The 14,420-nt window shown below is 40.2% G+C and overlaps 2 protein-coding genes across 6 annotated transcripts in view; both read right to left on the bottom strand.

Annotated features, from left to right (window-relative positions):
- Positions 1–9,005, bottom strand: part of yaf2 (YY1 associated factor 2) — a 117,988-nt gene extending 108,983 nt beyond the window's left edge. Inside the window, exon 1 of the mRNA XM_069903301.1 lies at positions 8,951–9,005. The gene's annotated coding sequence lies outside the window, so the exon portion shown is untranslated. The remainder of the gene's footprint in view (positions 1–8,950) is intronic.
- Positions 9,006–12,866: 3,861 nt separating this feature from the next.
- zcrb1 (zinc finger CCHC-type and RNA binding motif 1) overlaps positions 12,867–14,420 on the bottom strand; it is a 64,125-nt gene continuing 62,571 nt past the window's right edge. For 4 of the 5 annotated variants that reach the window (XM_069903311.1, XM_069903315.1, XM_069903309.1 and 1 more), the window contains one exon: positions 12,867–13,832. In XM_069903311.1, the coding sequence (XP_069759412.1) occupies positions 13,726–13,832 (107 nt within the window). In that variant the 3' untranslated portion in view covers positions 12,867–13,725. Of the gene's footprint in view, positions 14,269–14,420 lie in introns of all 5 variants that reach the window. The other variant, XM_069903310.1, reaches the window with a different exon arrangement.

The raw sequence follows: 14,420 nt of genomic DNA on the forward strand, positions 1-14,420 counted from the left end.
AAGAGAGAAAAGTACAAAAACAGTGCAGGGAATACAGTTGAAAATGCAAAGGCATCGTATTTACCAATGAGGGATCTGTTTTAAGAGACTGAATGCGGCAGGAAACCAAAACTGTCGTCGATTCTGAAGGTTTTCAAGCTCGCGAATTTTCCTGATGAAAGGGGAGTGTGATTCGGCAGGATCCCTCGATGGGGGAGGAACAGACTGAGTGGACGGAGAAGAGGATGGTTTGGGTGATGGCCTGAGTTCACAACTCTCTAGTTTCATGTGATCTTGAGTATTTTCTATTTTGGAAGAGACCTCGCGTAACAAGGGCACAGAATGTACATTGAGGGTAGCCTTCAGTGCCCTTGTTACTCTCTTTCAAAGTAGAAAATATTCTGGTCTGGGGACACCACTACCCCTGAGCGTAAAGCCCTGCAAAAGGTAGCGGACACAGCTCAGGCAAAACCCTCCCTGGCACCTAGAACATCTACAGGGAACATTCCCATTGAAAAGCACCAAGGATCCACACCATCCAGTGCATGCTCTGTTCTTGCTGCTACCATCAGGAAAGAGGTATATAGATGCCACAAGACTCGCACCACCAGGTTCAGGAACAGCTGCCACCCCTCTACCATCAGAATCCTCAACAATAAACTCAATCAGGAACTAATATAAGATTTAAAGACTGCATTTTATTGTTTCTTTCCCCTCTGTATTGCACAATCAATTGTTTATTTGTGCACACAGTGTACAATTTTTTTCCCCACTGCCAATAAGTGGTAATTCTGCCTCACCCACAAGAAAAAAGAATCTCAGGGTTGTATGTGATGTCATGTATATACTCTGTCAGAAGAAGAAATCGGAACTTTAAGAAATAAAGGCGTGTTCAGCGTTTCAGGACAGAACCCTTCATCTGCACAGATTGTGATGGATGCACATTTCTGTTGCTGATGGTCCACAGCTCCTCACAAATGCTCAGTTCTCTCAATGTTGATCCCATTCTTCACCTTTGCCAACCAAAGTCATGAAGGGAGGTATCCTGAGTGCAAAGATGAGACTTTGTGTCCATCAGGAACATTCACTCTCCCAAGACTGTCAGGGACAGAGGCATCTGCCACAGGGGGGGGGGGGGGGGGGGGTGAGGACAACATTAGGCAAGTGTCGTTCCCTGCCACAGACCTTGCATGACAGCAAGGGTCCTTCAGGGCCCTGCCATACCCTGGGAGTGCCAGCAGCCCACACCTCCCAGCTGTGTAATGAGAGCTGTGCTCCAGAACCAGTTGTGTTTCTCATCAAAATACCCTACAACAATAACTATCGTGGCATCTATCTGACCATTTGGAAAATTAGCTGGATATGTCCTGTTCACCAACAGCAGGATGAATCCAATCCAACTATTCACCACACCATCAGTTTACTTAGATCAATGAAGTGATGGAAGATGAAAATCAATATCCTGCAGATGCTGGAAATCTAAAATAAAAAACAGAAAATGTTGGGAATACTTATCAGGTCAGCTAATATCTATGAGGACATAAACAGAAACATTGCTTCTCTTTTAAGAGATGCTGCCTGACCTGATGAGTAATAAGTGGCACTTATTGATGCTCTGTTTGATTTTGCCAGGAACATTTAGCTCCAGACCTCATTAGAACCCTGGGCTGTCTTTGGATGACAAGGCAGCACTTTATCAAGGACACTTTGGTAAAACTGAAGTGAAGGGGCATTAAAAGAAAGAAACACTAACAGCCTCCTGAAGGAAGATGGCTGTGGTGCACTTGTCCTGGGACAACCCTACAGGAATTCCTTAGGCAGTGTCCTAGGCCCAGTTTTCAGATACTTCATTGAAGACCTTTCCATCATGTGAAGGTCAGAAGTGGAGATGATATTTGCAATGTTCAAATCCATTTGCAACTCCCCAGAAAATGAAGTTGTCAATCCTTGCGTACAGCTAGATCATAATCTCATCCAGATATGATTGATATCAGGCAAGTAACATTTGCTCATGAAAGCACCAGGCAAGAATTGATGAGAGTCCATCCACTTCTCCATAAACTGCAGTGGTATTACCAAGAATGTGACCTGCACCATCATGATCCTAAAGTACAACATGGACTACGAGACCAACCACAAAAATATTGGCTACAGAATCATGTCAGAGGCCTGGTATCTTGCAGCAGATTCAGATTGCAAATTCATTGTACAGACATGACAACAAATAACCCTGAGATTCTTTGATTCCTTTTCCTGCAGATGAGGCAGAATTGCCACTTATTTTGGTAGTGAAGAAAAAAACAACATACACATGTAAAGAAATAAAGAATTATAAACAGATAACAAATGTAAACAAAGTGGCTGTGCAATACAGAAAGAATAAAAATATTGCAGTGTCTATCACCATCTACAAAACAGGTAATTTGTGTGATGGCGAATTCTCTACAAATGAATGAATGAAGCACAACTCATGACAACCATCCATGAAAAGTTGATTGGCACTTTATCCACCATTCTAAACATTCCATCTCTCCACTACTGGTGCACTGTTGGGTACAGCATGTATCATCAATAAAATGCACTGCAGTTACTCATCCAGGTCCAGTACCTGTAAATCCACCTCTTTTACTACGAAGGACAAGGGCAGCAAATGCATGGGGCCCAGTACCTGTCAGCTTCCCTCCAAGTCTCACATCATTGTGACTTGGAAATTCATCTCCTTCACTATTGCTGAGTCTAAATCCTAGAAATCTTAACCACAGCAATGTGAGAGTCTTTATTATCTTTCAAAATTCAACTTTGAACTTTGTATTTCTCTATGCAACAGTTACTAACACTTCACTGTATTAAAGATGTTACTCTTTCTCCCATGGACACAGCATCACATTTTCCCACATTGTACTTCACCTTCCATTTTCATGGCCCTTAGTTCACCTGCCGATGACTCTTTGTAAACATCTTGCATCTTCCTCACATCTCTTATCCCCATTTAGCTTCCATCATCACCATTCTTTGTCTGTAACTAATATACATTGTGAACAGTAGAGGTTCAGTACTGATCAGCATCATTTATAACAGCTGACATGTTACCTTAGCAGTGTGAACTTTCACATAGTAATCGTTTTACATGGTTTCTTTTCAATATTCCATTTGTCAATTCCCCTTACATCCTCAAACAGTTCTAGATGTGAAACCAAAAATTGACTCAAAATGTAGAAAATTCAAAGAACACCAAAGATCGATTAATCCATTATCCACATGACACATAAAAGCCCAACATTGTGCCCATGCTATTGTCCTGGCAAAGACCTATATACTGTATATTTGGTATTGTTTTGCCAATCATGAGATCGACCTTTATTTTTCACGACTAACTTAAGGAGTTATCACAGGATTGTGCAGCACAGAAATGGACCCTTTCAGCCCACCTCTTCCATGTGACCCTGATGCATATCAACAGTAATCTTACTTGCCTGCATTAAGCACATTTTCCTCCATTCCTTTCCTATCCAACTCCCTGTTAAACATCATGGCTGTATCTGCTTCAACCACCAGCTCTGAAAACATATAAAAAACCCACCACCCAATCTGTGGATAAACTCTCAAATCTTGTTTACATTTCTTCTGTCTCACTTTAAACATGCCCTCTGTTTCGAGAAAATTTTTTTTTGATTATCTAACCCATTCACACTGTTGAAAGTTTGGAAAACTGCAAGGTCATTTCCAGTGAGAATAAACCTAGTACCTCCAATCTCTCCTTGCTAACATAGTCCTCCATTTCAGGAAACCATCTTGTTGAATCTTCTTCACTGAACTGTTGATATGATGTCCTGTGGTTTAGTGACCAGAGCTATTTGACCATAGTTAATTTTCAATGTAAGTAACATTTTGTACAACTGCAATATGATGTCCCAACTCTTAGCCTACGAAGGCAAGCATACAAAATGTCAGTGTCACCGCTTTCAGCAAGATATGGACTTACAATCCAAGGTTCTTCTGCAATCAGTGTGCCCAAGGTCCCTGCCATTTCCTAACAGAATTTGATTTCCCCTCTCCTGCATGAACTCTCATTTCTCTTGATTAAATTCTTCCTGGTATCACTCCATCACTGGTTTTCCAGTTGATTGATGTCCTGCTGTATCCTGAAATTACCATAATAAACTTACTAATCAGACCACTCACATTTGTATCCAAGTCATTAATCCCAGCACTGTGATGTTCCACTGCTAGTCAGATAAAAAGCCAACCACCACCTCCTACAACAAAATCAATTTTGGATCCAGTTTGCCAACACATTTCTGATCCCATGTGACTTAACCTTCTGGACTAGCCTATCATACAAGGTCTTATCAAAAACTTCAATCAAGTCTTAATAAACCATGTTTACTGCCCTGCCTTCTCAATTTTCCTAGTTAACTCCTCAAAAAAAAACCTCAGATTTGTGAGACAATCACCCCTACACACTGTTATGCTGACTCCTCCAAACTAGAGCTTGCCTTTCCAAGTGAATATAAATCCTCCCCTCCAAAATCTTCTCCAACAACTTCCCTAACACTGAGGCCAGGCTCACCAGGCTGAATCCTACTGCCCTTTTGGAACCAGGGGATAACATTAGCTCTCCTCCAGTCTTCAGGTACCTCATCTGTGGCTAATAAATCATAATCAGGTTTATTGTCATGAACACATATCATGAAATTTGTTTTTGCAGCACAGAATTGTGCAGAATAAGGTGCAAATATACAATAAATTATAATTCCATAAATAGATCTTAAAAATTTTTTGAAAAATTGAGGTCATGTTCATAGGTTTATTGCCCATTCAGAAATCTGATGGTGGAGGGTAAGAAGCTGTTTTCGTAATGTCTTCAGGCTCCTGTACCCCCTTCCTAATAGTAGCAATGAGAAGAGGGCATGGCCTAGGTGATGAGGGTCCTTGATGATAGAAGCTGCTTTCTTGAAGAGGTCCTTAATGAAGTGATGTCTAGTGCCCTTGATGGCACTGGCCATTTGCAAACTTCTGTAGCCTGTTCCTATCCTGCGTATTGGCACCTCCATACCAGACAGTGATACAGCCAGTCAGCTTTCCATGGCACATCTGTAGAAATTTGCCAGGGTCTTTGGTGGCATACCAAATCTCCTCAAACTCCTAATGAAATATAACCACTCGCCTGCCTTCTTCATGATTTCATTGACATGATGGGGCCAGGATAGGACTTCAGAGATGTTGACACCCAGGAATTTGAAGTTTCTTACCGTTTGCACTGCTGACCATTCGACGAGGACTGGTTTGTGTTCTCCCAGCTTCCTCTTCCTTTTTTTTTAAAAATTTTTTATTTTTCACACCATAAATCACATTAGCCATGATATACACTATTTCTTTTTCACACATATACAGTGACTTTTTCTTCCCCCCCCCCCTTCCTCCCAAGCCACCCCCCCACCCCCCCCTCTCATCCATTTTAGGTATACAATCTAGGTTGCATTAAGCCAGTCAGACAATGTTGTCATTCAACAAAAATACACCAGAAATTCTACTGAGTCCATTCTTTTCTTTCCTTCTCCTTCCATCAACTTAGGTAATGTTTGTCCCCGGTAGGTTTTCGCTATTGTATTTAATGTAAGGCTCCTATACTTGTTCGAATATTTCAATATTATTTCTTAACCTATATGTTATTTTTTCTAATGGAATACATTTATTCATTTAAATTTAGTAGTTTCTTCCTTTTAATTTGGTTATGTACTCCATTAATATTTAAAGTCATATAGTTCAGCGTAGCCCTTTTATATTTTGTTTATCTTCTCTTTCCGTTTTTCCATCATTACCTTTCCTCCTTTTCCATTTCTGTTTTCTTATTTTCAACTCTTTATAAGACAACATTCCTACACCATCCAACATTTTCCTTATTCTCCTATTTCTATCTTCTTTATCCCCAATCTCCCCTTCACCTCCTGAGTTGTCCTTTATCCCTTGTCGGACAACCACATCTCCCCTCTCCATTTGGATTTGCGAATCCACTCGCAAGCGTCAACTGATTTTGCAGTGACCGCTATTTCCCCCCACCCCGCCTCCCCCAGAAAAGATTTCACTTTTCATATGTCACAAAGGTCACTCTTTTAATTCCCTCCTTATTCTCTCTATTCCATTACCTTCCCTTATTAATTCTTGTCTATACTATCTATATTTTCCTCTAAGTACAGATACATTCACGTATGCTCATTGTCTCTATTCACTCTTATACCTCTTTACCCGCATACATATCAATCGTGATCATTTTTACTCTCATTACCCGTCTTCATCCCTCAGTCTATTTTTGTCTTTACCCACATACATATCAATCGTGATCATTTTTACTCTCATTACCCGCCTTCCTCCCTCAGTCTATTTTTGTAATTGTTCTGCAAATTTTCGTGCTTCTTCTGGATCCGAGAATAGTCTGTTTTGTTGTCCTGGAATAAATATTTTCAATACCGCTGGATGCTTTAGTATAAATTTATACCCTTTCTTCCATAAAATCGCCTTTGCTGTATTGAACTCTTTTCTCTTCTTTAGGAGTTCAAAACTTATATCTGGATAAATGAAGATTTTTTGCCCTTTATACTCCAGTGGTTTGTTGCCCTCTCTTACTTTTTCCATTGTCTTCTCCAGTACCTTTTCTCTTGTAGTATATCTTAGGAATTTTACTACAATAGATCTTGGTTTTTGTTGTGGTTGTGGTTTAGAGGCCAATACTCTATGTGCCCTTTCTATTTCCATTTCATGCTGTAGTTCTGGACATCCTAGGGTCTTAGGGATCCACTCTTTTATAAACTCCCTCATATTCTTGCCTTCTTCATCTTCCTTAAGGCCCACTATCTTTATGTTATTTCTTCTGTTATGGTTTTCCATTGTATCTACTTTTTGAGCTAGTAGTTCTTGTGTCTCTTTAGTTTTTTTATTAGATTTCTCCAATTTCTTTTTTAAGTCTTCTACCTCCATTTCTGCTGCTACTGCCCGCTCTTCCATCTTGTCCATTTTCTTTCCCATTTCTGTTAAGGTCATCTCTATTTTATTTATTTTCTCTTCTGTGTTGTGTATTCTTTTTCTTAAATCCTTAAATTCCTGTGTTTGCCATTCTTTAAATGACTCCATGTATCCTTTAATAAGAGCAAGTATATCCTTTATCTTGCCTTTCTTTTCTTCTTCTATTTCTCTGTACTCTTCCTCTTCCTCTTCTTCTTCCTCTGGGTTGGCCATCTGTTGTTTCTTTGTTGTCCTTTCCTTCTCTTCTTTCTTGTTTCCGTTGTCTTCTGTGTTCTCTTCTTGCTGCAGGTGTTCTGCAGCTGTCGTTGCCGGCTGTGGAGATCGACTCCCCAGCTGGTCCCCCCTCCCGTCGGTGTGTTTTTTTTCATTCGCATCGCGCATGTGCGAAGTATCGCGCATGCGCAGATGCGCACTTTTACTCGGCTCTGCGAGCCATTTTTGTAGTCCATTATTTACCGACCTGAGGGAGCGGGTTTCTCTCTCCGCAGCGGGCCTCTTCGGACAGGTAAGGCCTTCACCTTTTTCCTCCTTTGTCTTCTCTTCCTCTCTTCTTACCGTTGCTTTCGATTTTTCTTTTTTTGTCGCCATCTTCTTTCCACCTTTATACTCACTTTTCTGTAACTTTTATTTCTGTGCCTTTGTGTTTTCCTTTGTTTTTCCCGACTTTTCTGGAGAGGGCTGGAGTTCACCGTCCGGCCACTACTCCATCACGTGACTCCTCCCAGCTTCCTCTTCCTGAAGTCCACAATCAACCAACAATAATGGTTATAAAGATCTCCATTAGAGCTCCAGTAGTCTTCTCCCTTGCTTCCCTTGGTGTCTTGAGATCAATCCTGTCAGGCCCTGGGGATTTATTTAATGTCATTCACACTTCCTGATACAGTCATACTCTAGATAGAATATCAGCATTCTCATCCCTTAACTCTCCATCCTCCACATCCTTCTCCTTAGTGATACCAAAGGAAAGCATTAATTTAGAACTTTGCACAAACTCTTTGCTCCAGAGCCTTTTGATCCCTTTTCTCAGCTACCCTCTCATTTCTAAAATACTGATCATGGTTTTAAGGTGTTCCTCAATCCTACTTGCCAAGATAATTTTGTAGTTCTTTTTTTTTAACCCTGTAATTTCCTCTAAAACTTTGAGACTTCTGGGAAACACTGGAGCAATCATAAAAACTAATAAAACGGCAGTACGTTAGATGACAATGATAGAAACAAATCAATGGTGTTGATAGATGAGGATGTGAAAGGGAACAAGTGCAGGAAATCTTAGCAGGTTACAGAAGGATTCACTATGTGAATCTTTGGGCTATATGCAGCCCAAAGTTAGGAATGGATCTGAAAATTATGGAAGAAAAGCAAAATAATAACAAGCATATCAATAAACGAGGGGTTAGAGGATCTGAAACAATAACTTTGCTTCCTCCACCCTCATCTACTGCACTTGATGCTCCTGACGTAGACTCCTCTAAATTGGCAAGACCAAGCATAGACCATAGATGATGGTTTTGCAGAGTTCCTGCACTCCTTCTGTAACAGCCATGTTGAGTTCCAGCAATATTATTTCAGCTTCCCTTCCTGATATGGTCTGTCCTCATCCTTTTTCACTGCCATAGTGAGGCCAAATGCAAACTCGAAGAACAGTGCCTCATGCTCCACCAGTGAATTTTCCAATTTCACATAACCCACTCCAACTTTAACATTCTCCCCCCTACTATCTAGATCTGCCACCTGGCTCTATCTGCCCATAACTCACATGCCTATCCACACTGGTTTTATCTCCCCTAGCTACCCTTCCTCCCTCCCTCTACTACCTGGATCCACCTCCCCATCATTTCCCACCTCACCTGATTCAACCTATCACCTACTCAGCCCAACTCTTACCCCCCACCCTTCACCCAATCCACATTTGCTAATGTCCCTTAACACAGTCCTGATGTAGGGTACTGACCTGAAATATCAACCTCCCCTTTGCCTCCAGAGTTCCTCCAGCAGCTTTGTGTTCCAGATTCCAGCATTTGCGGTCTCTTGTGTCTAGTTCATTCTTACTGTCTTTTTTTTCTTGAAAACTATGAATAGTATCAAACTTAGTAATTACATTGTCAGCTCTATTAAATTCACAGTGTATTTTTGTTTTTGCCATACTTGCTGTCATTAAGGACCCTTCCACCCTGCACACATTATCATTCAGCTGTTCCCGAAGGCACTCAGATACAGGAGTATCAGAACGAGCACCACCAGGCTGAGGAACAGCTTCTTTCCATGGGCAGTGAGAATGCTGAACGATCAAAGGAACTGCTCGCACTAACCATTCAAGCCTCTCACATTTAAGAAACAATATTTATTTATATGCTTTTTACAAATATTTGTTTATCTGTATGTGCGTTATGTCTGGTAGCGTCTGCATGTTTAGCACCAAGGACCAGAGATTCTTGTACAATCAGATGAAAATAAACTTGACTTGCTGATCTCCTATGGTGTGGAAAGTCAAAGACGAGGGCTGTGTGATAATTTACAATTGGAAATTATTACAGGAAGTAACTGACATTTAGAAGCCTTTGAAAATAGATTTCTATTTATAAATTAGGAAAAATGACAGGCAGAAAGGAATCAGCAGATCAGGTTTGCCCCAAAAATCAAACTGGAGTAGGTCTTGACACTCCTCTCCACCACCCTATAGCCATTTAATCTGGGAATGACGGGGGAAAAAAAAATCCTGTGATTTCCTCAAGCAATCCTAAGTGACACAAGGTCAAATTAATTAGGCATACCATAAATTGTTAACGTACTTATCATGAACATAATGCTATCTAGCCCCAAAAAAATGCAGTCAAGCTCTATTTTTGAAGTACACAGAGCAAAAAAAAAACATCTATTCTCTGGGGAAAAAAGCTGCTAACATACAACCTATTTCAAGCTTTTGCTTGACTGAAAACACATTGCAGTTTTCTTATTAATTTGTAAAATTTAGTCTATCAGTATGTAATTTGGCCCTTTCAAACTTTTTAAAATTAACATTTACTCAATGGTAATAGCGTCATGCTTTTTAGTTTGAGAAATCCTGGTTTGTCACATGAGAAATCATTCTCCAGATCGTCTTCCTACCATTTCCAAGAATGCCATTTCATTGATAACATATGAGGACCATTTCTAAATACAGTGAGGAAAACCAGATCCTTTGATTTTCAGGATGGTTCCCTCAATATCCTGGCTTTGGCCAGGATATTTCACCTGAAGCAGCCTGTCCACTATAAGATCTAAATCCTTTCCACCATCAACCATTTTGAGTATTTCTAATGATGCAAACACTTTATTAAAGTATATTCGCAATTTCCACAACCTTCAATGAGGTTCCAGGCTCCCTTCCCAGCTTTGTGAAGAAGCTGCTGGCTATCGAGAGGCAGAGTAGGTCTTTACCTGGGCTCCTAGAACGCTTCCACCAGCGTTGTCTCCGCTCCATCCTCAACATTCATTGGAGCGACTTCATCCCTAACATCGAAGTACTCGAGATGGCAGAGGCCAACAGCATCGAATCCACGCTGCTGAAGATCCAGCTGCGCTGGGTGGGTCACGTCTCCAGAATGGAGGACCATCGGCTTCCCAAGATCGTGTTACATGGCGAGCTCTCCACTGGCCACCGTGTCAGAGGTGCACCAAAGAAAAGGGACAAGGACTGCCTAAAGAAATCTCTTGGTGCCTGCCACATTGACCACCGCCAGTGGGCTGATATCACCTCAAACCGTGCATCTGGGCGCCTCACAGTTCGGCGGGCAGCAACCTCCTTTGAAGAAGACCGCAGAGCCCACCTCACTGACAAAAGGCAAAGGAGGAAAAACCCAACACCCAACCCCAACCCACCAATTTTCCCTTGCAACCGCTACAATCGTGTCTGCCTGTCCCGCATCAGACTTGTCAGCCACCAACGAGCCTGCAGCTGACGTGGACATTTACCCCCTCCATAAATCTTCATCCGCGAAGCCAAGCCAAAGAAGAAGAAAATGTTATATTACAACAGAGATAATTGCTGGGGCTTGATTTAAAAAAAAAATGTATATTAAAGGCTTGGTTCCTAAATGTGCTGCTGTGTCAAACCTGGGCAGGAAAATAAGTTTTGAAGAAGACAGAGGCTATACTAGAATATAGATGGGTTAAGTCACCAACAAACATCTAGAAAATGAATAGTACAAGTTTGAGAAAAAGTGAAAATTTCCATTTTGGATGGTAAACAAGAAGCCAATCATCTAAAAAATAGTGAGAGAATACAGAACTCTGAGGTATAGAGGGATCTGGGTGTCCTCATGTACGTCTGGCAAAAAAGTTCTGATGCAGGTAGCAAAGTCAGTCAGAAAACTAATCATGAGGTCCCAACTTTTGTACTCAACCCTGTCCAATAAATGCAACTGTGTCATATACCTTCTTCACCACCTTGTCCATCTGAGTTGCCATTTTCAAAGAATTATGTACCTGCAATTTGGAGGTCTAGCTGTTCTCCAACACTTTCGAGGGTCCTGTCAATTAATGTGCAAGTCCTTCCCTGGTTTGACTTACCAAAGTATAACACCTGACATGAAGTTACATTTGATTTGCCACTCCTTGCCCACCTTCCCAACTAATCTAGATCCTGTTGAAAATTTAGATACCCTTCTTCAATGTCCACTGTCCCACTAATTTTGGTGTCATCCACAAAATTTACTTACTCATGCAAACCATCCAAATCGTTAACATGGATGACAAACAACAGTGGACTACGCATTGTGTAGGTTCGCATAAAGATTGACCTGTGCATCTGCAATGGGACCCATGGAGAAAATCTTTAATATTCTCTTAGCCACCCTTTTACTCTCTTGGTGTTCTCCTTTATCCTGCTCTTTTTTGCTATTCTAATTTCCCTCATTATAATACTCCTACATTTCTTGAACTCTTCAAGGGTTTGTTTGATCCAGGCTCCTTCAATCTGACATAAGCTTCCTTTTTCTTGACCACAGCCTCAATATCTCTCATCCACCAGAGGAATTTAATCCTAAAAAAAAGTTATTCATTTTAGGACAACAAATAAAGCTAGGATGTACACATAAATGGTAGGATCCAAGAACGTACCAAAGAACAGAAGTACCTTGGTGTATATGTCCAACAGTCCCTGATGGTGGCAGCATAGTAGATAAGGTGGCAATGGCAGCAGATTGAATACTTGCCTTTATCAGCGTTAGGCACAAACCAGAACCATTTCAACACTGTGACATACTGCATGCATTCAGGAAGAAGGTGATTGCAGTAGAGGAGGTGCAGAGGAGATGTATCAGGGACAGACACTTCAGCTATAAGGAGAGGCAGGATAGGATCGGTTTGTTTACTTTGGGTTCAGAGGAATGGATACAAGCCAAATGCAGACAAATCAGATCAACATTGGTATCTTGGTCAGCAATGACCAGTTGGGCCAAAGGGCCTGTTAGGTGCTGTATTACTGAATTTTTTGGATCTATTCCAATGCTGAACATATTGTGTACAACCTGAGCAATGGCCTATACATAATTATGGGATTTTTCCTACCCAATCGACGTGACTAATTTAAATCAGTGAACATAATCATAAGAGCTAATATCTGAAAATGGCATTGGAGGAAGATCTAACTTAACATTTATTTGGTTTAAATCCTCTACCAAAATATTGGGTGTTATTTTTGAAATCAATTTAGGCTTAAATAACAAAACAAATTAATAATTAACTTGATTGTGACAAAATTCAGGATTCAAACTATATTTCCAAAAGATCATGGAAAATGTAAGCTTATTAGATTAATTTATGCACTCAAAAATAAAATATTCACTCCACCTCTAAAGAGCACTAATATTTTCTTGGAGTCCAATAAATTCTTAGACAATCAAATCATTTATTATACGTACCAAATACCAAACAAGGACAAAAACTGAACTAACAAAGAATTGCTGGATGAATTCCACAGATAGAAATGGTCAGTCAATATTTTGGGTATGAACCCTTTATCAAGGACAACATTTCATTAACAAACAAAACTAGCAGGACAGTCAGAACCAGGTTAATGACTTCCTTGGAACTGGTAAAGTTAAACTTTTGCATCTTGACAGGCAATCCCATTTTCGAGTCAATAGATTAATATCTTTTATCACACAGATCCTGTTCGACATTTCTATAAAGGGACATAACTGAACATTCTTCTGGCAACAAATTGTATTTGTAAGTATTTTAAAAACACACCTTAGTGTTTTTTTGACCCCATATCAGTGAATGCCAATAAGGCATCAAAAGTAGTCTTGAAAATCGTCATGCAGAAACTCCCAGTAACTCCAAAATCTCAAACAGCCAGCCAGTTAAAGGATGTGTTGAGTGACACATGTGCCCTGAGGAATCTATGTGTCTGATATTAGTCGCACTTAGCATTGGCTAACAGTTCCAAATGACTTGGCAAAGTTGATCAAGAGGGAAAAGTTGGTCCATTTCAATTTTATATTATTTTCATTTAGTATTTTAATTACATTGTTTAAATATTTTAATTAACAGAAAATTTTAAGTTTTAAAAGCTTCTGAATATCAGAAACAATAAACTGCAGTGCCAAAACCCTGTTCACCAAAACCTCTTGCTTTGCTGGAGTTGTCCTGGGTCAGTTTGATGAGCCCCATGCATCCAGTCCATGCAAGGCTGAGGAAGCAGTGAGTCCAAGCAGTAGGCCAATTCATCTTAATTCAGCACACTTACTTATTTTGGATATTAAGACGATCACAATTTCTTCTAGGAGGCAGCCCGACAACCAGGAAAGTAGAAGTTGATGGTGATCTATAGCAGTTCCATGGAAATATTTCTAAATGAAAAGATGGTAACATGCAAGGACTTACAGTACCCTCCATACTTTTTGGGACAAAGACACTTCTTTCTTTTATTTGCCCCTGTGATCCAGTTTTAAATTTGTAATCAAACAATTCACGTGTAATTAAAGTGCGCATTCCAGATTTTATTCAAGGTTATTTGTTTATATTTTGGTTTGACGATATAGAAATTACAGCACTTTATATACATAGTGCATATACACTTTATATACAATGGCACCATAATGTTGGGACCATTGGCTTCACAGGTGTTTGGTTGTAAGTGCTTGTATGTTTAATTGCTCATTAGTGCAGAAATAAGAGAGCCAGGCTTGCTTTGAAGCTTTTGATCACCTTTGGAATTTGTATTTGCCATTTTTTGACATGAGGACCAGAGTTGTGCCAATGAAGGTCAAAGAAGCCATTATGAGGCTGAAAAACAAGAATAAAACAGGAAGAGACATCACCCAAACGTCAGGTTTACCAAAATCAGCAATTTGGAACATCATTAAGAAGAAAGAGTGTACTAGTGAGCTCAATAACTACAAAGGGACTGGTATTCCAAGGAAGTCCTCCACAGTTGA

Source organism: Narcine bancroftii, chromosome 11 (genome assembly GCF_036971445.1).
Source record: "Narcine bancroftii isolate sNarBan1 chromosome 11, sNarBan1.hap1, whole genome shotgun sequence".
Lineage (NCBI taxonomy): Eukaryota > Metazoa > Chordata > Chondrichthyes > Torpediniformes > Narcinidae > Narcine > Narcine bancroftii.